Consider the following 24948-nt stretch of genomic DNA (forward strand, 5'->3'; position numbering starts at 1 on the left):
TCTTTTTTTAACTACATTCAGGCTACAGCCCATTTAGGTAGTATGCCATATATTTTCAAAGTCTGCATTACCCAGCAGAGAATGTTCCTTCCATTCTTATACATTTCTTTCTTATGGTACTTCCTATTCTAAGTAGACTCATCTTTTCAAGCTCCTCTACATCCACTTTATTTTTGCATATTTGCTGATGAAAGCGTTATATTTTTCACATTTCTTTTTCTTGTGCATCTGGCAACTACTTTACTCATGTTGTAGGCAAAACAAGAGAAATTCTTCTGCAAATATTTTGAAAATTGCTGCTACTTAATCAGCAGCTAAAATGTTTGGAGAAGATTCTGCATGGACCCTGCTTTGAACATGGGAAAGGGTGTTTGTGAAACGGAGGAACGGCTGGAAAGATACAGATGAAAGATAAAGACAGATACAAAGATAGACTAACAGATACATACACACATATGGACAGAGACAAATATATAGTAGATTCTCAATAAATCACTACTATATTTCTAGGAACCAGTCCTCTGCAGTATTCTCCAGAACCCATAAGTTTATAAAAAAAATATTTGAGTATCTCATCAAATCTGACCTACTTTTAAAAGGAATTTGCTACCACTTCACCTATTTACAAGAAAATATGAGTCATTGGACAAGAGTATCAGCACATTTTTTTTCTAAAAAAGCTTTGCGCAGTGTACTTATAAAGAAATGATGTCTTTCCACACAAAAAGAGATCAAAGATAAATAGTAATTCACTTGACATTACAGTATAAAAAGGTATCTGTTGATTTCCTAACTGAATATCAGGGTCTTCTACTATCACATATGAATTTTTACATTTATATTAAAAGTCCATGGCTTGAAATAGCCATTGCTTACAATATTCAGCATTTTGTTATAACAATACAAATGCTGCTGAATGTGAAACCAGTGTACATAATTACTTGGGAGGCTAAAGAGCACTCTTTGAATTCTTATGCAATTTTATCTATAAACTAACTTGAATTATAAAATGTTCTAGATTATTTCCAAAGAAATTCTGGTTACTTTTCAAATATAATAATAATTGTAACACCACAGCAAAAGAGAATAAAAACTCTAACTCAACAGTATCTTGAAGATGACATTCACAGCAGTACTGTTATAAATCATCCCACAGATGTGAAAATAATATTCAAAGGTTGGAATATGCATAAAAGGTAGGTTAGCCAACATGAATATTCAAAATTCCAATAATGCTACTTTTTTAATAACAAATGTGAAAAAGGGTGCAAGGCTGACACTGGTGAAAGTTGAATCAGCAGCTTGTGATATCTGTTATACAAAGGTCTTGTATTAAAACTATGACCTGAAACATACCTTTGCAGGAAAGCAGTCATACTTTGACAGCACAGATTCCTGACAGTTCATGTGCGTATGAGGAAAAGCTTTACCACTAGGGTAACTTCTGAGTTGTAGTTCATCTACAATATCTATTTACTTCACGTGTGATGGCAAATATCACTGCAACATTAGCGTTTCCAAATTTCTTTGAAGTATCGTGTCTTTAACAGAATTGAATACTACCTTAATATTTTCTGTGTCCACTGCAGTAGTAAAGTGATGGAAGAGTGGTCGGCGATTACTATCTGCTCTACGCTGTTCCACAAATTTATGTAAGATGAACTGCTGAACACATCTCTCATCATGTGGATTCCCCTGTAGGATAAATCTGATGTACTTAAAACATATTTCTATAATTATCTATTTTTTCATGTTATACTTAATCACCATCTCCCGCATTAGTGAGGTAGTGCAAGTTAACATACGAAAGAATGGCCCAACCCAACAACATACACATGTATATACATAAATGCCCACACATGCCCATGTATATACCTATAAAGTACAACATAAACATACACATACATACACAGACATATACACATATACACATGTACATATTCATACTTGCTGCCTTCATCCATACCCATCGTCAACCTGCCACACATGAAATAGCATCCCCCCCGAGGAAATGCTAGGAAAAGACACAAAAGGCCACATTCGTCCACGCTCAGTCTCTAGCTGTCATATACACACATATCTATATTCAAATCTATTTATTTTATTTATCATACTTTGTTGCTGTCTCCCACGTTAAAGAGGTAGCGCAATGAAACAGATGAAAGAATGGACCAACCCACCCACATGCACATGTATATACATACACGTCCACACATGCACAATATACATACCTAAACATTTCAACGTATATATACAAATACATGCACAGACATATACATATTTACACATGTACATAATTCATACTTGCTGCCTTTATCTATTCCAGTCACCACCCTGCCACACATAAATGACAACCCCCTCCCCCACCATGTGCATGAGGTAGTGTTAGGAAAAGACAATAAAGGCCACATTCGTTCACACTCTGTCTCTAGCTGTCATGCATAATGCACCGAAACCACAGCGCCCTTTCCACATCCAAGCCCCACAAAACTTTCCATGGTTTACCCCAGACGCTTCACATGCCCTGGTTCAATCCATTGACAGCATGTCCACTCAGGTATACCACATCATTCCAATTCACTCTATTCCTTGCACATCTTTCACCCTCCTGCATGTTCAGGCCCCGATCGCTCAAAATCTTTTTCGCTCCATCCTTCCACCTCAAATTTGGTCTCCCACTTCTCCTTGTTCCCTCCACCTCTGACACATATATCCTCTTGGTCAATCTTTCCTCACTCATTCTCTTCATGTGACCAAACCATTTCAATACACCCTCTTCTGCTCTCTCAACCACAGTCTTTTTATTACCACACATCTCTCTTACCCTTTCATTACTTACTCGATCAAACCACCTCACACCACATACTGTCCTCAAACATCTCATTTCCAACACATCCACCCTCCTCCACACAACCCTAACTATAGCCCACGCCTTGCAACCATATAACATTGTTGGAGCCACTATTCCTTCAAACATACCCATTTTTGCTTTCCGAGATAATGTTCTCGCCATTCACATATTCTTTAACGCTCCAAGAACTTTCGCCCCCTCCCCCACCCTGTGACTCACTTCCACTTCCATGGTTCCATCCACCGCCAAATCCACTCCCGGATATCTAAAACACTTTACTTCCTCCAGTTTTCCCCCATTCAAACTTACCTCAGGATTGACTTGTCCCTCAATCCTACTGTACCTAATAACCTTGCTCTTATTCACATTTACTCTCAGCTTTCTTCTTTTACACACTTTACCAAACTCAATCACCAGCTTCTGCAATTTCTCACCTGAATCAGCCACCAGTGCTGTATCATCAGTGAACAACTGATTCACTTCCCAAGCCCTCTCATTCACAACAGACTGCATACTTGCCCCTCTCTCCAAAACTCTTGCATTCACCTCCCTAACAACTCCATCCATAAACAAATTAAACAACCATGGAGACATCACGCATCCCTGCCACTAACTGGCATTCACTGAGAACCAATCACTTTCCCCTCTTCCTACTCGTACACATGCCTTACAGCCTCGATATAAACTTTTCACTGCTTCCAGCAACTTGCCTCCCACTCCATATATTCTTAATACCCTCCACAGAGCATCTGTATAAACTCTACCATATGCCTTCTCCAGATCCATAAATGCTACATAAAAATCCATTTGTTTTTCTAAGTATTTCTCACATATTCTTCAAAGCAAACACCTGATCCACACATCCTCTACCACTTCTGAAACCAAACTGCTCTTCCCTAATCTGATGCTCTGTATATGCCTTCACCCTCTCAATCAACACCCTCCCACATAATTTCCCAGGAATACTCAACAAACTTATATCTCTGTAATTTGAACACCCCCCTTCATCCCCTTTGCCTTTGTACAATGGCACTATGCATGTATTTCACCAATCCTCAGGCACTTCACCATGAGCCATACATACAATGAATATCCTCACTAACCAGTCAACAACACAGTCACCCCCTTTTTTAATAAATTCCACTGCAATACCATCCAAACCCACCACCTCGCCGGTTTTCATCTTACGCATAACTTTCACTACCTCTTCTTTGTTTACCAAATCATTCTTCCTGACCCTTTCACTTCGCACACCACCTTGACCAAAACACCCTATATCTGCCACTCTATCATCTAAAACATTCAACAAACATTCAAAACACTCACTCCATCTCCTTCTCACATCCCGCTACTTGTTATTACCTCCCCATAAGCCCCCTTCACCAATGTTCCCATTTGTTCTCTTGCCTTATGCACTTTAGTTACCTCCTTCTAAAACATCTTTTTATTCTCCCTAAGATTTAATGATACTCTCTCTCCCCAACTCTCATTTGCCCTCTTTTTCACCTCTTGCACCTTTCTCTTGATCTCCTGCTGCTTTCTTTTATACATCTCCCAGTCATCTGCACCATTTCCCTGCAAAAATCTTCCAAATGTTTCTCTCTTCTCTTTCACTAACAATCTTACTTCTTCATCCCACCACTCACTACCCTTTCTAATCTGCCCATCTCTCACCTTTCTCATGCCACAAGCATCTTTTGCACAAGCCATCACTGCTTCCCTAAATACATCCCATTCCTCCCCCACTCCCTTTACATCATTTGCTCTCACCTCTTTCCATTTTGCACTCATTCTCTCCTGGTACTTCCTCACACAAGTCTCCTTCCCAAGCTCACTTACTCTCACCACTCCTTCACCCCAACATTCTCTCTTCTTTTCTGAAAACCTATACAAATCTTCACCTTCGCCTCCACAAGCTAATGATCAGACATCCCTCCAGTTGCCCCTCTCAACACATTAACATCCAAAAGTCTCTCCTTCACGCGACTATCAATTAACACGTAATCCAATAACACTCTCTGGCCATCTCTCTTACTTACATACGTATACTTATGTATATCTCCCTTCTTAAACCAGGTATTACCAACCACCAGTCCTTTTTCAGCACACAAATTCACAGCAACAAACTCACAAGCTCTTACCCATTTCCATTTACAACACTGAACACCCCATGTACACCAATTATTTTCTCAACTGCCACATTATTCACCTTTGCATTCAAATCACCCAGTCTCATGCATCAAAACTACTAACACATTCACTTAGCTGCTCCCAAGACACTTCAGGAGTAGTGCTACTCCTTCCTTTGCTCTTGTCCTCTCACCAATCCCTGACTTGACTCCCAAGACATTCCCAAACCACTCTTTCACTTTACCCTTGAGCTTCGTTTCAATCAGAGCCAAAACATCCAGGTTCCTTTCCTCAAACATACTACCTATCTCCTTTTTTCTCATCTTGGCTACAAACTTACATATTTAGGCACTCTAACCTGAGCCTCTGAGGAGGATGAGCACTCCCCATATGACTCCTTTTAGAAGGTTAAAATACAAGGAGGGGATAGTTTCTAGCCCCCACCGTGCCCTTTAGTTGCCTTCTATGACACGTGGGGAATGCGTGGGAAGTATTCTTTCTTCCTTATCCCCAGGGATAATGTCATGTCTGTGTTCATAATATCATGTCTGTGTTTATATTTTTCTCTCCACTCACTATCAAACCTTTGTTTACAGGTCTACTATTCCCACTTTTGCATCTATTTCCATCATCAATCATTTTACAAATGGGTTTGGAGTGAAGAGATTATAATTATCATATTTTGATTTAAGGCATCATCTATCCTACTATCTATCCTCCTCCTTATTACAGATATGTACATGCTCTTCACTACTGCAATGGCTCTAACCTAATTTGTCTTGTTCTTCAACACTCTTCAACATAATGTTTGTTTATTTTTTTCCTCTACATTCATAAGTATTACATCTATTTCTTGATCTATCATTCCTGAAATATGTATCAGAATTTTCTCTAATCATTATTCCTGGCGAGTATAGAAATTTACATCAATCACCTACTTACATTTATAACCTTAGTCATAATAATAACATAATTTTGGATGCCTGAATTCAAAGCAGTATCACATAATAATAACATAATTTTGGATGCCTGAATTCAAAGAAGTATTACATCTCATGAAATGAAAGCTTTCAAACAAGTACTTTTTCACACTTGTCAGCTATTTCCTGCTTTGGGTAGGTAGTGCTATAAACAGACAAAAAATGGCAACACTTGCTCACATCCACTCTAGCAGTCATGTATAATGCACGAAAATTACAGCTTATCATTGACAGCCAAGGCCAATGGGCCAATTCCATGATTTCCTATTATCCTTTATGAGTCCTGATTCAGCCCATGACAGCCAATCACCTCATTACTCCAATTTTCCCTGACCCATGCACATACTACACAATACGGGATACTGATTTTTTATTAAAAAATTAACATCTCTCCTTGAGGTAATATCTAAATACCTCTTTACAGTGTAAACCTTCTGTCTCCTGATTTTTTATTTGCCCTCTTATTCTTTTTCATGCCTTTTTTTCTTAGTTTCTTTGCTTTATTTCCCTACATCTACTACAATTTCAAATAATCCCCACTGGTCCTTATCAAAGTCCTCTGAATCAACCTCAATCTCATCACCCTCAAAATCTATCACGTAACCACCTTCAGTCATCCTCACTATCATCTTCCAGTGTTGTCCTGTTCCTCCTCTCTCTTAAAATTACTATTTTTTTGTTGTGTCAATTAAAGAATCACACAAATCCAAGTTTTATACTGTAATAATCTAAGGCCATTGTACATGTCTGAGCCACAGTCTATACATCTAAATGTCTGGCTAATGCTATTTTCAACATTACTGCACCATATTAGTCTTGTTATTTCAACATTCTTTAAAGACACTGCAAATACCTTACATATTTCTGTTTAACAATATCAGGATCATTCACTCATGTTATCCTAATTCAGTGGTGCATTGTATATCTCTTATTCTTACTTGGTCATATTTATTTGGACTCTGACCTTGTTTTCTTCCAGTTTTGAAACTTCACTTGTTACTGTGAGCAAACTGTAATGATTTTAACATTCAAGATTACTATTTGGCTTTAGTTCATTCCTGAGTGTCATACATTTTCTTTTATTGGGCATAAACTTTTCACTGACAATACTAATTCTCATTAAGAGAAATGCATAAGTTAGTATATTTCATACCTTCTTTCAAGACTTCCATAGGAGTTTATTATGGTTCCTGTGATTTTTCTGATTTGTTTATCATCATTTAAACACTACCTTGAACACTCGCTTTTTCACCATCTTTCCAAACTGATCTTTTCATTCTTTTTTTCACAGCAGTCATTCACACCACAATGAGTTTTCTATTTGACCACCTTATCACTAATTGTTGATTTTCATCAACACACAACAGCACTCCTGGGAAGAAAATATTACTCCAACACTGCAAAAGGAAAAAAATAACAATAGGAGGCTCAGTCATACTAAAAAAAATATTTATTTATTTTATTTATATTGCTTTGTCGCTGTCTCCCGCGTTTGCGAGGTAGCGCAAGGAAACAGACGAAAGAAATGGCCAAACCCACCCCCATACACATGTATACACACACACGTCCACACACGCAAATATACATACCTATGCATCTCAATGTACACATATATATACACACACAGACACATACATATATACCCATGCACACAATTCACACTGTCTGCCTTTATTCATTCCTATCGCCACCTCGTCACACATGGAATACCATCCCCCTCCCCCCTCATGTGTGTGGGGTAGCGCTAGGAAAAGACAACAAAGGCCTCATTTGTTCACACTCAGTCTCTAGCTATCATGCAATAATGCCCGAAACCACAGCTCCCTTTCCACATCCAGGCCCCACACAGCTTTCCATGGTTTACCCCAGACGCTTCACATGCCCTGATTCAATCCACTGACAGCACGTCAACCCCGGTATACCACATCGATCCAATTCACTCTATTCCTTGCCCGCCTTTCACCCTCCTGCATGTTCAGGCCCCGATCACTCAAAATCTTTTTCACTCCAACTTTCCACCTCCAATTTGGTCTCCCACTTCTCCTCGTTCCCTCCACCTCTGACACATATATCCTCTTGGTCAATCTTTCCTCACTCATTCTCCCCATGTGACCAAACCATTTCAAAACACCCTCTTCTGCTCTCTCAACCACGCTCTTTTTATTTCCACACATCTCTCTTACCCTTACATTACTTACTCGATCAAACCACCTCACACCACACATTGTCCTCAAACATCTCATTTCCAGCACATCCACCCTCCTGCGCACAACTCTATCCATAGCCCATGCCTCGCAACCATACAACATTGTTTGAACCACTATTCCTTCAAACATACCCATTTTTGCTTTCTGAGATAATGTTCTCGACTTCTACACATTCTTCAAGGTTCCCAGGATTTTCGCCCCCTCCCCCACCCTATGATTCACTTCCGCTTCCATGGTTCCATCCGCTGCCAGATCCACTCCCAGATATCTAAAACACTTTACTTCCTCCAGTTTTTCTCCATTCAAACTTACCTCCCAATTGACTTGACCCTCAACCCTACTGTACCTAACAACTTTGCTCTTATTCACATTTACTCTTAACTTTCTTCTTTCACACACTTTACCAAACTCAGTCACCAGCTTCTGCAGTTTCTCACATGAATCAGCCACCAGCGCTATATCATCAGCGAACAACAACTGACTCACTTCCCAAGCTCTCTCATCCACAACAGACTTCATTCTTGCCCCTCTTTCCAAAACTCTTGCATTCACCTCCCTAACAACCCCATCCATAAACAAATTAAACAACCATGGAGACATCACACACCCCTGCCGCAAACCTACATTCACTGAGAACCAATCACTTTCCCCTCTTCCTACACGTACACATGCCTTACATCCTCGATAAAAACTTTTCACTGCTTCTAACAACTTGCCACCCACACCATATATTCTTAATACCTTCCACAGAGCATCTCTATCAACTCTATCATATGCCTTCTCCAGATCCATAAATGCTACATACAAATCCATTTGCTTTTCTAAGTCTTTCTCACATACACTCTTTAAAGCAAACACCTGATCCACACATCCTCTACCACTTCAGAAACCACACTGCTCTTCCCCAATCTGATGCTCTGTACATGCCTTCACCCTCTCAATCAATACCCTCCCATATAATTTACCAGGAATACTCAACAAACTTATACCTCTGTAATCTGAGCACTCACTCTTATCCCCTTTGCCTTTGTACAATGGCACTATGCACGCATTCCTCCAATCCTCAGGCACCTCACCATGAGTCATACATACATTAAATAACCTTACCAACCAGTCAACAATACAGTCACCCCCTTTTTTAATAAATTCCACTGTAATACCATCCAAACCTGCTGCCTTGCCAGCTTTCATCTTCCGCAAAGCTTTTACTACCTCTTCTCTGTTTACCAAATCATTTTCCCTAACCCTCTCACTTTGCACACCACCTCGACCAAGACATCCTATATCTGCCACTCTATCATCAAACACATTCAACAAACCTTCAAAATACTCACTCCATCTCCTTCTCACATCACCACTACTTGTTATCACCTCCCCATTAGCGCCCTTCACTGAAGTTCCCATTTGCTCCCTTATCTTACGCACTTTATTTACCTCCTTCCAAAACATCTTTTATTCTCCCTAAAATTTAATGATACTCTCTCACCCCAACTCTCATTTGCCCTCTTTTTCACCTCTTGCACCTTTCTCTTGACCTCCTGTCTCTTTCTTTTATACATCTCCCACTCAATTGCATTTTTTCTCCTGCAAAAATTGTCCAAATGCCCCTCTCTTCTCTTTCACTAATAATCTTACTTCTTCATCCTACCACTCACTACCCTTTCTAATCAACCCACCTCCCACGCTTCTCATGCCACAAGCATCTTTTGCGCAATCCATCACTGATTCCCTAAATACATCCCATTCCTCCCCGACTCAAATAATGAATAAGTCCAAGTAAAATCTATCATTAAGAATTCTTTAATAATGAAGCTAACCAATCCAGTTTGAATTAGAAACTGACTCAAAAGGGGGTAAATGAAAAATGGTTTATTTTAGCTTCAGTTTACCATAATAACTTACCATATAAAAATAAAATAAATTTAACAAAAAAATCACAACTTTAAGAATGAACTTTAAGTTGGATGACTGAATCGCTCCTTTATACATCTCGAGTCTTATATGGAGCTGTCCTGAACAGCAATAAAGCCCAGAGGAAAAGCTCAAAGTGGCAGGAAAACTATGAACAACATTTTGTTCTAATAAAGACTACTGCAACCTTGCTAAAGCTGGTTTATAGTTCCAACACAAAACAGGAAGGTCAGAGTGCATTCAGCTACCCACCTCACCTTTTGATTAACACAATCAACACAGCCTGTCAAAAACTCCCTGTGATTCCAGATACACTACAACTGCAAGAATTTGAAGCAGTAATGAGCCTAAAGTGATCACATTTTATACGATACCTTAAAGTTTATTTATAAAATTGAATGAGTTTGTTGCATGGAGAGCATGTGCTAGCACGTGCTAATTCTCACTTCACATAGTCTATCTCTATTTTCCATTCTTTTGTGTTAATGATTACTTCTGTCTATGACTAAATCCATAATATGTTTGAAAATAAATGAACAGGGATGAGTAGAAAGTACACAGGTAAAGAAAAAGGAAACCTGCTCAATGGGTGAGGATAAAAATACTGAATATACATATGTTGTTATTTTTCTGCTCACACAATTAAGTAAACAGTATGACATTAGTAATATGGTGTACAGTACAAAATACATGTATTTTGGTTGTGATCAAAGCAAAACAAGAATAAAACACTTACCACAAAATCTGTAAAATAGTGAGCAATGTTGCTTTGTCTAGATCTAATTTTCTGGATAAGGAGGTCAGTCTTGTTAAGGAAGAGAATTATAGAAACATCCCAGAAGTTCCGATTGTTGACAATGGTCCCAAAGATGTTGAGTGATTCTTCTAATCTATTTGTGATCCTGAAAAGATAAGGAATATGCAATTTGGACCAAGAGTTTTTACTAAGTTGTCAGCCCAATTTCTGCAATCACTACTGTTAAAACAAATGGATATACATGTATCACTTGGCAGTGTTAAAATACTAAAGTCCTAATTTGTACAAATGCATAGGTTCATATTCAATTTTCACATTGTTTTTCTAAGAATTAAAGACAAAGACGATGGTTAAGATTTGGAATTCAGCATAATGGACAAAATGCTGAGTTAAGATAAAATCCATCACTATAAAGAAGTGATGGATCTTCATTATCACAATTACAAAGATTTTACAACATATCACTGTTGTATAAATAGGTATTACTACTTTTCAAAGGAGGCGAACAGTATGAGGAAAACAAGAGAACAAATAAGAGAATCAGAGATGAGCAGATGGGGATGTGGTACAGGCAAGGAAAAGGTAAAGAGATGGATCAAGTATTGTGAAGGAATGCTGTGTTAGATGAATGGGTGGCAGATGAAAGTCCTTTGGAAAAAGATTCATGGCAAATGGTTTGGTGAAAAAAGAGGTGGTGGTGAAAGCTTTGTGTAAGGTGATGTGTGGCAAAAAGAATGGAGTAAATGGGATTGTAGTTGAATTTCTCAAGAAAGAGAACAACAGTCTTGCTGACTGGTTAATAAGGATTTTCAGGGGATGTACGGCTCAAGGTGAGGTGCCTGAGGACTGGCAGAATGTTTGTACAGTGGCATTATGTAAGGGCAAAGGGGAAAACATGAATGTTTACATTAAAGAGATACAAGTTTATTGAGTATACTTGATAAGAAGCTTGGGAGAGTGGCATGCACTGAGAATTAGACACAGGAGGCACAATGTGACATCAAGAGTAGCTGACTATGAGTGGACCAGGGGTTTACTTTGAAAAATTTGGGTGAGAATTACTTGAAAGAAGTTTTATGTGTGGCACTCATGGATCTGGAGAAAGCGTATGTTAGGGTTGACAGATATGCCATGAGGAAGATGCTATGAATGTGTGGCATGGGATGAAAGCTACAAGAAGGTCAGACGAGTTTCATGAGAGTAAAACATGTGTGCATGAGTTAGAAAGATGGGCAAATGGTTCCAAGTGAAGGTGGGTGTGCATCAAAGATGTGTAGTGTCACCCTATTTGTTTAATCTGTTTATGGATGGAGTGATGAGCAAAATAAATGTGAGAGTCTAGGAGAGAGGGGTGGGTCTAAAGTATGCTGGGGTGGGGTCGTCCTGGAGGTGAGTCATTTGCTGTTTGCAGAAGCCATGACTCTGGTGGCATACTCGAGTGAGAAAGTGCAGAAGTTAATGTCTGAGTTTGGGGAAGAATGAGAGAAGTTAAGAGTTAATCAGAATAAACATAAGGTCATGTAGTGTAACAAGGGAGTGTGTCAGGTTGGTATGATGGTGAATCTGAATGGGGAGAACCTGGAGGGAGTAGAGTGTTTTAGATACCTAGGAGTATCCATGGCACTGAAAGGAACAATGGGAGCTGAAGTGAGCCATGGGGTGGGTTGGGGAAAAAGGCTCTGGGTGCATTGAAGAGTGTGAGAATGAAGAAGTCAATATCCGTGAAAACAGAAAAGGCGATGTTTCATGGTGGTACAGCAGCCCCGATAAAGGTGTATGGGTGTAAGTCTTAGGCCCTAAATGCAAAGATGGTGGATGTGTAGAAAACAAAATGCAAGGACAATATGTGGTGTGAATGTGTTCATGTACAGAATGCAAGTGTAAGCAAGAGGACTGGTAGTAAGCAGAGTATGAATGGGAGAACTGAATAGGGTGTGCTGTGACAGTTTGAACACATGGAGAGGATAAGTGGAAATAATGACCAAGAGAGTACACATGTTAAGATTGGGAGACTGGGAAGGATATGGGATGATGGAGAGTAAGCAGCTTTGACTTACTGTGGCCTGAATGTGTAGAAGGGTGAGAGGTATGTATGGCTTATAAAAAACTGGAGCATTCTGTGGTATATAGCAAGAAAGACACTGTCCATCACCTGAACCTGGGCGTATGAAGTTGTAGGGGACAAAATGAAAAGGTCTATGGGGCCTGGCTGAGGATAAGGGGTCTCTGTTTTTTGATACATTACACATGACAGCTAGATAGTGTATGTGAACATATGAGGCTGTTCTACATCTGTTCCTGGTGCTACATCACTAATGCTGGAAACTGAACATGTATGGGGAAAAAATTATCAGTGTTTACAAGAATGGTGTTCATGCATGGGAGCCATTAATTCAATTAGTAATAAGAATTCCATGTGGAATTGCTGTAAAATTTAGGATTTGAAGTTTAAAAAAACATTATCTCTACCTCTGCCAAAACCCTATGAGCATCTGAGAGAGCACTTGCTTAGTGAAGGGGTTACAATATGACTTAATTCTCCAATATGTAGGTTTTGAAGACTGGAAAACCATTGCTCTACCAAACACAGAGCCCCATGAGCATCTGAGTGGGCTTGTGGGACTGTGCTCAAGGTGGATTAAACCCCACAACATTGTGGGAAACCATGAGAATTCCCACGCTTCAACCACCATAAAGAGTAAGGAGTCGGCTGATGCCTACTCACCAAAACTCAACGACAAATGAGTGACCTACCTGGATGCTATGACACCACACTCCAACTGACATGGGACAACATGCCCAAGCCCATCCCTTTAAATTTCAGTTCATACATTATGATATCCTAAGACACAAAGGCTGATTTTCCTTAGGGAAACTGAGGTAATGAATCAAAACAGTCATTCTAAAAATATCTATATTGTCAGGAAATGTAGTTTTGAATAAATCTTTATCCATAAAAAGTGATTTTCAAACTGCAATTAATCTAAGTTCCTATATAGCAAGAAATCTCAAAAACATTTCTTCCTCATCCCAGTGATACAAAGAAGGAATATGGAAGTGAAGAAGTTACAAAACCACAAGTAAAAGTCCTGAGACCCCTGATAAGTTCCATTTGTACTGAGATGGAGAAACCACAGGTTCCAAAGAAAACATGGATCTCAGTAATCTACTCCAAACAGGACTATGTATATAAACATGAAAGGTCACCAACAAAGACTTCTGCAAAGTATTTACATGATGCAATACAATTACTATCTCCTACAGAAAGACCTTTTTGGGGAAAACAACTAACATACAGCTTAGAATGAATTATCTTCAGGATATTTCAGAAAAAGCTTGAAAGATTCCCAAACAATTGGAAATGACTTTGGATGATAGGCCAAGATTATGAAGATTGTCTGAGATGCACCCTCCCTAGTTTCTTGCAGGATTTTGTTTGGAAAAATTAAACAGGAAGACTGTATAACCCAAAATCTTTTGCAAGGTCCCACTTGTGTAAAAATTATTCCCAAAGAAACTTGAGGAAACTTGTATGGAGAAATGACACATTTCATATACACAGGTGAACTAAAATCAATAATACCCACGAACCTCTACCATTTATCAAAGGTCCACATAGCAAAAAGTCAAGCAAGTGAATGATGGGGGTTTACTGTAAGCTTGTTGCCACCTCACCACCATAACTTTACATCACAGACTTCAGTGGGTTACAATATGGATGTTGGGACTTCATGGATGAGCATCGCTTAAATTTAATATCTATGCATCACTGGATCGAGTATGGTTCTTATGGCTGAAGAGGATGAATCCTCATGGATACAGCATTGTGGTGAAACTGTTTTAAGCCCCCACCATGCAAGTCTTCTCTCAGATGCTTTTGGGGTTCTGTCCATAAGTGGTAAAAGCACTTCCCACAGCTTTATTTCTCTTGTTTACATTTACCTTACATAACACTGAGGAAATACATAGCATCATTTTGATTTGATAAAGAGTTTTTCAAGAACAGGGTTCAGTAAGGCAATCTACTCAGCAAAGGACAGGGATAAGGTACATTTGTAGCACTAGTGAAGTATAAAATTTTGGGCAAAGAGCCCACTTACTGAAAATTAAAGGAACAACTTAAGGAACAGGGTACAATAAAGGAAAGTGTTCCAAATGGGAGCTGCAGCTAAGCAAATGTTTTCCTTTGATTTTTTGTTGATCAATTCTATCAGAGAGAAAGTCTGACAAGAGACACAGTGCTACACGATATTCACAAAAGAAGCAAGTACGGTAAAATTGGTGTGGCTACCCTATTAGTCAGGGAGTGCTGCAGTTTTTCTGTACACTGGAAAAGTTTCACCCATACCATCAAGCCACAAAAAGGTCTTTTAATTCTCCTGGTACCAATAATGGTGCTAAGAAGCATAAGATAATCACCGCTACGGTTAAAATGGAAGTGCTCCAACATTATGAGAGGTGAACAAACCACTGATAGTAAGTGTGCTCTTGAACTTACTGAATCTACTTTATGAACTATTTGTGACAGTGCAGAGAAGATTAAGGAGAATGCCAGGAGTGGAACATTAATAATTGCATCTAAGACCTCATATTCCTAAAGTTCAATTATGGTAAGAATGGAGTCAATATATATTGCTGTATTTTATATTTCATGGTACATGCATACCCTAGTTTTTCACTAGTAAAATATGCAGTATCGTCTTAGACAAAGAGTTGTTTAAGAAGTATTTACAGGAAAAGAGCACAAATAATATGGGAGATGTATAAAAGAAAGTGGAAAGGTCAAGACAAATTGGTAGGGGTTGAAAAAGAGGTCAAATGAGAGCTGGGGGTGAGCAAGTATCAGTAAACTTTAGAAAGAATAAGATGCTTTGGAAGGAAATAATCATATGCAAAAGTAAGAGAACAAGAGGGAACACTGGTGAAGGGGCCAAGGGGGAAGTGGTAATATGTAGTGATGAAGGACTACTGAATGTATTTGATGATCAGAGCGGCAGATGTAGGGTATTTGGATTAGATTGGTATGCAAAGTATGAGAGAGTCATGGAGAATGGTTTCAAGAGAGAAGAGGTGATGATGAAAGCCTTAAGTAAGATGAATGAGGTAAGGTGGCTGGCGAGGATAGCAAGTGCAACTGAATTTCTTAAGATTGGGGGTGATTGTATTCTTGACTGGTCAGTTAGAATTTTCAATGTATTTAAGAATCATGATGAGGTGCCTCTGGACTGATGGAATGCATGTATAGAGCCAATGTATAAAGGCAAAGGAGGTAAAGGTGAGTGTTCAAACTACAGAGGTATAACTATGTTGAGTGTGCCTGGTATGTTGTATGGAAGAGTAATGAATGAGAAGATGAAGGAGGGCATGTGCACAGTATCAGATTAGGGAGGAACTGTGTGGTTTCAGAGGTGGTAGAGGATCTGTAAATCAAGTGTCTGTTTTACAGAATGTGTGAGAAACTGATGAATTTGTACGTGGCATTTGTGGATCTGAAAAAGGCATATGATAAGGTTAATTGAGATACCTTTCAGAAGGTCTTAAGAATAGAGAGTGGGAGGGAAGCTGCAAGTGGCAATGAGAAGTTTTTATCAAAGGTGTAAGGCACGTGTACAAGTAGGAAGAGGGGAGAGTGAGTGGTTCCATCATACACCCCTGCAGTGTCACAATGGCTATCTAATTTGTTTAAGAATGAAGAGGTGAGGGAGGCAAATGTGAGTCTTGGAGACAGGGGCAAGAATGCAGCCTGTAGGGGATGAGAGGGCCTGTAAAGTAAGTCGGTTGTTGTTTGCTTATGATAGAGTACTGGTGGCAGGCTTGAGTGGGAAACAGCAGAAGTTGGTGACTGAGTTTTGAAGAGTGCATTAAAGGAGGAAGTTGAGAGTAAATGTGAGTAAAAGCACAGCTGTTGAGTTTAGCAAAGTTGAGGGGCAGGTTTGAATGGAGAAAAATTGGATGAAGTGAGGCATTTTAGATAACAGGGAGTGGACATGAAAGCAAACCAAACCATGAAAAAGGAAGCGAGTCACAGGGTGGTGAGGCAGCAAACGATGTGAGAGCACTGAAGAATGTGTGGAAAGAAAGATCATAATCAGGGAAGGCAAAAATGAATAAGCTTGAAGGTATGGTACTCCTAAGAATATCATATGGTTGGGAGGCATGGGTTATATATGAGGATGTGTGGAGAAGGGTGGATGTGTTAGATATGAAATATCTGAGGACAATACATGGTGTGAGGTGTTTGATGAAGTAATCAATAAAAGGGTAAGATAAAGGTGTAGTAACAAAAAGTTTTTTTGTTATAGACATAAACTAGTTAGGTATTCAGAACCAATGAAAACTGAGAGAGAGATCCAGGATAATAAGGTATACAGCAGGATACATAAACCAACCAGAAGTCAGGAATTATATGCAGGAAAGGAACAAGGAAGGTAGCAAACTGCAGAATACAACACGTAATGGTCAATTCTCAGGTAGTAGAGGTTACTTCATAGGTAGTGGTGGGGTACAGGCCAGTGAGTGTACATGGCAGGATGGGTCTGCTGGTGCTGACTAGGAACAAGGCAGGTCAGGGAAAATGCAGAATAGAGCAGCTTGAGATCAATTCCCAGGCAGAAGCAGGGAACAAGGAAGGTAGCAAACAGGGTAGAACTGGTCAGATTGAGGGTTTGGACCAAGTTCACATTTATGAGCTTCCTACTACCAAAGCAGTGCACACACATACCAATGAAAAAAAGTCTCAAGTCATGTATCAGAATATTTCATGTTAATGCACAGAGTATATGTAATAAATTCTCAGAAGCAGACAACTATAATTGAAGAAAATCAAATAATTGGTATTTCAAAGTCTTGGTTAAATATCAAAATAGAGATTTCCTCACCGAATATCGTGATAGGGGAAATAAAGTGGCAGTGATGTCATGCTCTTGGTTAAAGCTCATCTCAAACCTGTGCTGAAACCTGGTGTAGCTCTTCATAAAATCAACTTTCATTCTTGTAGAAATCAACAATATGATTTGTAAGAAATAACAGCAGCATAGTATATCCGCCTCCAGCACAGAAACCAGAGGTAGGCAAAAGACCTTTATGATCAGACAGCAGAAATTAGTAATGAACACGATTCAATCACAGCAGAAGACTCTAACATAATACTATATAAGTGGGAAGAATCCCTTTCCAGTAGCATGGGGCATTGCCTCTATCTAAACTTGTGTGGTAGCACCCTAATACAATAAGTTGAAAAACCTACTCATGACAAGAACATATTAGATTAAATTCTAACAACAAAATGAGAATCTCATTAACGACGTGGAACTTGGAGAAAGTTTGGCAAAAGTAATCACTGGTAAATTACATTTGTGTTAATTTTCACACTGCCTGTTATGCCTGTCCAAATGAGCCACAAAAAATTTCGAGCAGATGTTTGAATACTTGTATCAGTATGAATGCCTCATGACCCTATAGTCCCTATTGTGTGTGAGATTTTTTTCTAAACTATTCTCAATATCAAAAATGGTATATTCAAGACATACTGATAGATTAATTCCCATTATAATGAAAAAATATGACAGGTAGATATGTGCAAATTGAAGAACAAAGTTCCCCAACAGAAAGGATTAGCCCTATGAAAAGAACTATGAACTCTTGCCCAAGTATAGTAAGTGCTATGAAAATCAAAAGAAATTTTACATTACTGTACCTGTCTTCCAAGAGCCGCTGATCAAACTCAGAGGAAGATGCAAGAAATATTATCGATGTGACACTCTCAAAGCACTGAAACCATTTTTGTCTCTGTGTCCTTTGTCCCCCTACATCCACAAATAAAAACGGAACATTCTGGATGGGGATGGTGAACTCTGTGATTGCTTTGGTAGCTTTGCGGCAATGTAGAATGTCTTTTTCTGTGGGAATGTACTCCTGAAACACAAAAGAATTGTTGAGTAAGATAGATAAGGAAAGCATTAATAGAAAAACATCTCAACAATCTGAGTAACATAAAGTTTTAGGATGAAACCTGAAACAGGATAAAAAAAAAACAAGGTTAAGTATGTGTACAACTAAGGTTTACAGGTAAGGAGCAGAGAAAAAGGTTCAATGGAAAGGCTTTCTTTCTATTTTGTTACATATATTATCTGAAAAAGACAGACATCTACATTCACCAGAGGGACCTAATGTACAAAAAAGAACAACCTACCAATGATTATTAATGAGAGGTTGCTATGAGAAAGGATTAATACAAAGCTCTAATCAAGTTGCAGCTTGTTTCACAATCTGTCATTCTCTGCCATCACACAAAATCCTTAATGTTCATCTATATTCATTTATATCTATTACTCTTAGTCGCTGTCTCCCGCGTTAGCGAGGTAGCGCAAGGAAACAGACAAAAGAATTACCCAACCCACATAAACATGTGTATACGTAAATGCCCTCACATGCACATATACATACCTATGCATTTCAACATATACATACATATAAATACACAGACATATACATATATACACATGTACATATTCATACTTCCTGCCTTCATCCATTCCCCTCACCACCCCACCACACATGAAATGGCACCCCCTTCCCCAACACGCATGCGAGGTAGCACTAGGAAAAGACAATAAAGGCCACATTCGTTCACACTCAGTCTCTAGCTGTCATGTGTAATACACCGAAACCACAGTTCCCTTTCCACATATAGGCCCCACAAAACTTTCCATGGTATACTCCAGACACTTCACATACCCTGGTTAAATCCATTGACAGAATGTCGACCCCGGTATACCACATTGTTCCAATTCATTCTATTCCTTGCACGCCTTTCACCCTCCTGTATGTTCAGACCCCAATCGCTCAAAATCCTTTTCACTCCATCCTTCCACCTCCAATTTGGTCTCCTGCTTCTCGATATTCCTTCTACCTCTGACACATGTATCCTCTTTGTCAATCTTCCCTCACTCATTCTCCCATGTGACCAAACCATTTAAACAAACCCTCTTCTTGCTGTATGCCCCTGCACTTGCAGAGGTAATCATGTATTTCTCTTCAAGAACGCTACTTTATATCTGCAATTAGCTTATTAATCTCAACCTTCATCCTGACAAAATAAAAGTTTGTCACAGAAACATCCTGTGGCATCAGTGATCCAAGAGATCAGGAGGAAAGTTGGTACTGATGGCTGGAGGACCATAACTTCACTGCCAAATGGAAGCTGTTGATTGGTCTGAGGGAAGAACAGGGCTGTTACTGCCCAATAAGAGGTTAACAAGGGGTGAGAGGCATTTACCTTACCAGAAACATAAAGGGTGAAGAGGCTTCTAAATTTCTGAAGTGTGACATATCTCTAATGGCTTTCAAGACAAACAAAACCCTGAGGACAAAAAATAGTGCAGGTACTTTACATTTTGATTCCCCTAAGTCCATAAGATTATGTATATAATCAAGAAAAAATACTCACCAAAACTCCTATTCTGTCTAAGGAATCGAAGAAATATGCCACACTGTCAGTCTGAAAAGATAAAATGCTCCTTATCAGCCTTTCACCTTGCATTAGTAAATTTAAAAATTTTTTTTAGAAGGAATATGAGGTATCATTTGTAAACCTTAAGTGTTATCACGTTCAAATATGCCATACAGGCTCTCACTGGAAAACCATATAATCAGTCTAAAAGCAAAAGGAAAGACCAACAATTTCCCAGCAACCAGTTCCCTAATACATCAATGTGCATATTACCTCCAAAATGCTAACATTAGTAGCAAAATGAAGTTATATTGCAGCATTACTGCTTCCTTTTGCATAAAATTATATGGGAGTTAAAGGGAGAGCAATACTCACACTTCTACTTCATAAATATTATAAAATGGTCTATCTTAATCATAAATGTATTTTGCCTTCATTATTTCTGCACTTTGCAAGAGAGCACCTGAGACAATGCTCTGTACTTCTGTACTCTCAAACCAGATGAACCCTGACACAGACAATCCAGTGACTTATAAATGCAATACAATATATTTTCTACACATCTATCTATCTGATGCCTGTTTCCACCTGAAACTCCCTCAGGTGGCCACAACAAAAGAGTCTCCACTAGTTGGCCACAACAATAGTCTCCATAACTAGTGAACTCTGGTGCCGCTTCTAAGCCTTTAGCGCCTCACCCTTAACAGGCCACTGATTTGAAAATCCTATCTCTTCAATGGGCTGCTACAGTAACTCATTCAAAATTATAATCTTTGCACATCCTCCTAACAGCAGCTTTAATCTTAAACTCTCATTTCCATTTAAGTCCACATATTTGGGAGAAATTCAAGAGAAAGCAACAAGAAGTCAAGAGGAAGATGCAGGGGCTAAAAAAGGGAGTTTGGGTTTATGAGTATTAGCAAACATAACACACTATGATGCAGACCCACCTTTACCTGGAACCACTTACCTTCCTCTCTTCCTCCCAGTACAAATGCCTTATTCTCTTGATACAAACTCTTCACTGCTTCTAGCAGCCTTTCTCCCACATCATATGGTCACAACATCTTCCACAAAGCATCTCTATTAAACATCACGTATGTTTTCTCCAGATCTATAAATGCTACTTGCAAATCCCTTTTCTCTTAATATTTTTGACATTCTTCGAATGTTTGAGGACAATATTTGGTGAGAGGTGGTTTGAATGAGTATCTGATAAAAAGATAACAAAAAAGTGTGATAATAAGAAGAGTTGAGACAGCTCAGGAGGGTGTGCTGGAATGGTTTGAACATATCAAGAGAATGAGTGAAAGAGGGCTTACAAAGAAGATATGTCACAAGTGAAGGGGGAGGCCTAACTGGAGTTGGAAGGATGAAATGAGCAATACCTTGAGTGGTCTGGGCAATGTGGTTTACTGGGGATGACATGCTTTAGCAGTCAAAGGACTGAATGATGCCATATAAAGAAGTCGGGATATGCCATGGAAAGGTCTGTGGGACCTGGTTGTGGATGGGAGGCGGTGGTTTCAGTGCAATACACATGACAGCTACAGATTGGATGCAAGCAAATTAAATCTTTTCTTCATCTATTCTTTATGCTACCTTGCTAAAGCAGGGCATAACGAACAAGCATGGAAAAAAATCTTCAAAGCAAATGCCTGATCCACACATCCTCTACCACTCCTAGAACCACATTTTCCTTCCCCATTTTGAAGCTCTATGTATGCCACCATCCTCTGAATCACAACTCTCCCATTCAATTTACTAAGTGTATGTAAACTCAACAAAAGCCTACCTCTTTAATTTCAACATTCACATTTGTCCATCTTGCTTTTATACGATGGAACTATACGGGTATTCTGCCAATCCTCAGTCACCTCACCATAAGCCATACACAGAGTGAAAAGCCTAATTAACAAATTAACAATATAACCATCCTTCCTTAAAAAGTTCAGCTGCAATACCATACATTCCAGTTGATTTGCCTCACTCCTCCTTAAACAAGGCTTTCAACACCTTTTCTCTATTCACCAAACCACTTGCCATGACTCTCATTTAGCATACCTCCACATCCAAAATATCCCAGATCTGCCACCTTATCACTGAACACATTCAACAATCTTTCAATATACTCACTCCATCTACTCTTCACCTATTAGCCCCCTTTGCCAATGTTCCCATTTGTCTTCATTTTTGTCACACTATCAACCTATATGGCAAGAGAAAGCAACACCTCTGGACATACATCCCTAGGCAATCAATACAAACAAACTTCCCAATTACCAAACTGCCCTTCTCACATATACTGAATCGCGTCTATGACAATGAACAGTTATAAACATTTATATAGTGAATTAAGCTTATATACTTACATTTCATTTCTTTGTTGTGTTCCTCTAGCTTTGATGATCTGTTTCTGCCTACCAACTACTACTTACTAAAGCATTCCATATTGGAAATTATCTAATAAGCCAAAAGACTTCAGGAAAATTGTCATGAATATTTCTCTAGGATAAATCAATTACAACCTTTCCTTTCTGTACAAAAGAATATGATTTACTGTTTGAAAACTAAAGAGAAGCATCCTCTTTACTATCACTCAACAAGTGTTCTGAATAGGAACATGATTATAATTTTTTTCCTTTAAACATGGTAAACTAGTATTACTTGCCTGAGTACTGGAAGGGTTAGTGATGGCTGCGTGGAGCCAGGCCTTCAGCGGTTATCAAGGTGCACTCTTCTGACCCAGGCAGCTGTCTTTTCTTTCTGCCTCACCCACACATGGGCTACTGGCATTCTGTCCACATACATAGAATCTCTCCTTATCACACAGAACACCTTACAGCACTTAACTCACACAGCTCATTCTTTATAACTCTAGATTTTCCTGTGGTGAGCACTGTGTGCAAGCCTTGCCTTTTGGCAAAATGGCAGAAGTAGATAGAAGAGGTAGGTAAAAACAATTAGGCAGGAGCATTAGGTAGAGGCAGTCAGTAGGAACATTAGGCAGAAGCCTCAGCAAACACTGCACTAGACTTGCCCTCTGCCAGTGGCCTGCTAAGGGTGAGGCACCAAAGACTAAGGCACTGAAGTTCACTAGTTATGGAGACCGTATTGCTGTGGTAAGCCCCTTAAGAAAGTTCCAGAAAGGTACAGGCATCAGAGATATAGATAGATAGATAGAACTTTAGGGCATGCACATTAAAAGACATCTTATAAGCAACATACCCCCCAAAAAAAAGTTTAAAACATCTTTCATGCTCACCAGCTGAAACTCTGCTCGTCTGTTATAAGCTTGTCGTATTCCTGAGTCCTTCCAAAGCTCCTTCACACTTGGCACATAATCTAAAAATACACGTCGATCCAATGACATGGAGCCCATGAACTTCATAACGTGCTGACCATATATTTCTCTGGATTCATCCCCCCATGGTATCCGAAGTTTATCTCTTGCATCTAACAGAACCTGTAAAGCAACACTATTTAATATTCTCTTTACTAAGAATAGAAAAAACAATCTGAAATAAAAAGGGCAATATGTTTTTGACAGGGTACAAAATATACATATTGTTTCATCAAGATCTGTTCAGGTTCATTTTGAAGGGTGGGCAGTTTTGATAACTGCTTCTTTCTAAACACGTCGAACCTTTGGAATGCTCTACCTTCACGTGTTTTTGCCAATAATTATGACCTGGCACATTTCAAATTACAGGTCTTTCACTTCCTCCAAAAATCATACATACGTTCCCTTGTCTTTTCTTTTTTCATTTCATAACTTTCTATATTTCAATTAAGGCATAGCCTTGATGTGGATTTTTGTCCGTGACTGAAGCCTTCAACATAAAAATAAACTACTTATGCATATCTCTCTTTTTAAAACAGGCATTCCTAATCAAGTCTTTTTTTCTGCACACAAATCCACAAGCTCTTCACTATTTCCATTCACAACACTGAATACCCCATGCGCACCAATTATACCCTCAATTATCATATTATTCACCTTTGCATTCAAATCAACCATCACTAATACCTGGTCTCATGTATCAAAACTGCTGACACTCACTCAGCTGCTCCTAAAACACTTGTCTCTCATGATCTTTCTTTTCATGACCAGGTCCATATGCACCAATGATCACCCATTTCTTGCCATCCACTTTCAGTTTCACCCACATCAATCTAGGATTCACTTCCTTACACTCTATCACACACTCCCACAACTCTTGCTTCATGAGTAATGGTACTCCTTCCTTAGCTCTTATCCTCTCACCAAGCCCTGACTTTACTCCCAAGACATTTCCAAACTAATCTTCCCATTTACCCTTGAGCTTTGTTTCACTCAGGGCCAGAACATCCAAGTTTCCTTCCTCAAACATACCACTCGTCTCTTCTTTAATCTCATCTTGGTTATATCCATACACATCTAGACACCCTAATCTGAGCCTTCAAAGAGGATAAGCACTCCCCGCCTCACTCCTTCTGTTTCCTCTTTTAGAAATTGAAATACCAGAAGGGGAGGGTTTCCATATATGTGTCAGAGGTGGAGGGAATGAGGAGAAGTGGGAGACCAAATTGGAGGCGGAAGGATGGAGTGAAAAGGATTTTGAGCGATCGGGGCCTGAACATGCAGGAGGGTGAAAGGTGTGCAAGGAATAGTGTGAATT

General features: G+C 39.1%; 1 protein-coding gene across 1 annotated transcript in view; it reads right to left on the reverse strand.

Moving 5' to 3' along the window:
* Positions 1-210: 210 nt before the first annotated feature.
* cta (Guanine nucleotide-binding protein subunit alpha cta) overlaps positions 211-24948 on the reverse strand; it is a 35204-nt gene continuing 10466 nt past the window's right edge. Inside the window, exons 4-8 of the mRNA XM_071695793.1 lie at positions 23553-23753; positions 20285-20335; positions 18533-18750; positions 10816-10981; positions 211-1695 (exon numbers count right to left, since the gene is read on the reverse strand). Coding sequence (XP_071551894.1) covers positions 1498-1695; positions 10816-10981; positions 18533-18750; positions 20285-20335; positions 23553-23753 — 834 coding nt within the window. The 3' untranslated portion in view covers positions 211-1497. The remainder of the gene's footprint in view (positions 1696-10815; positions 10982-18532; positions 18751-20284; positions 20336-23552; positions 23754-24948) is intronic.

Source organism: Panulirus ornatus, chromosome 58 (assembly GCF_036320965.1).
Source record: "Panulirus ornatus isolate Po-2019 chromosome 58, ASM3632096v1, whole genome shotgun sequence".
NCBI classification, from domain to species: domain Eukaryota; kingdom Metazoa; phylum Arthropoda; class Malacostraca; order Decapoda; family Palinuridae; genus Panulirus; species Panulirus ornatus.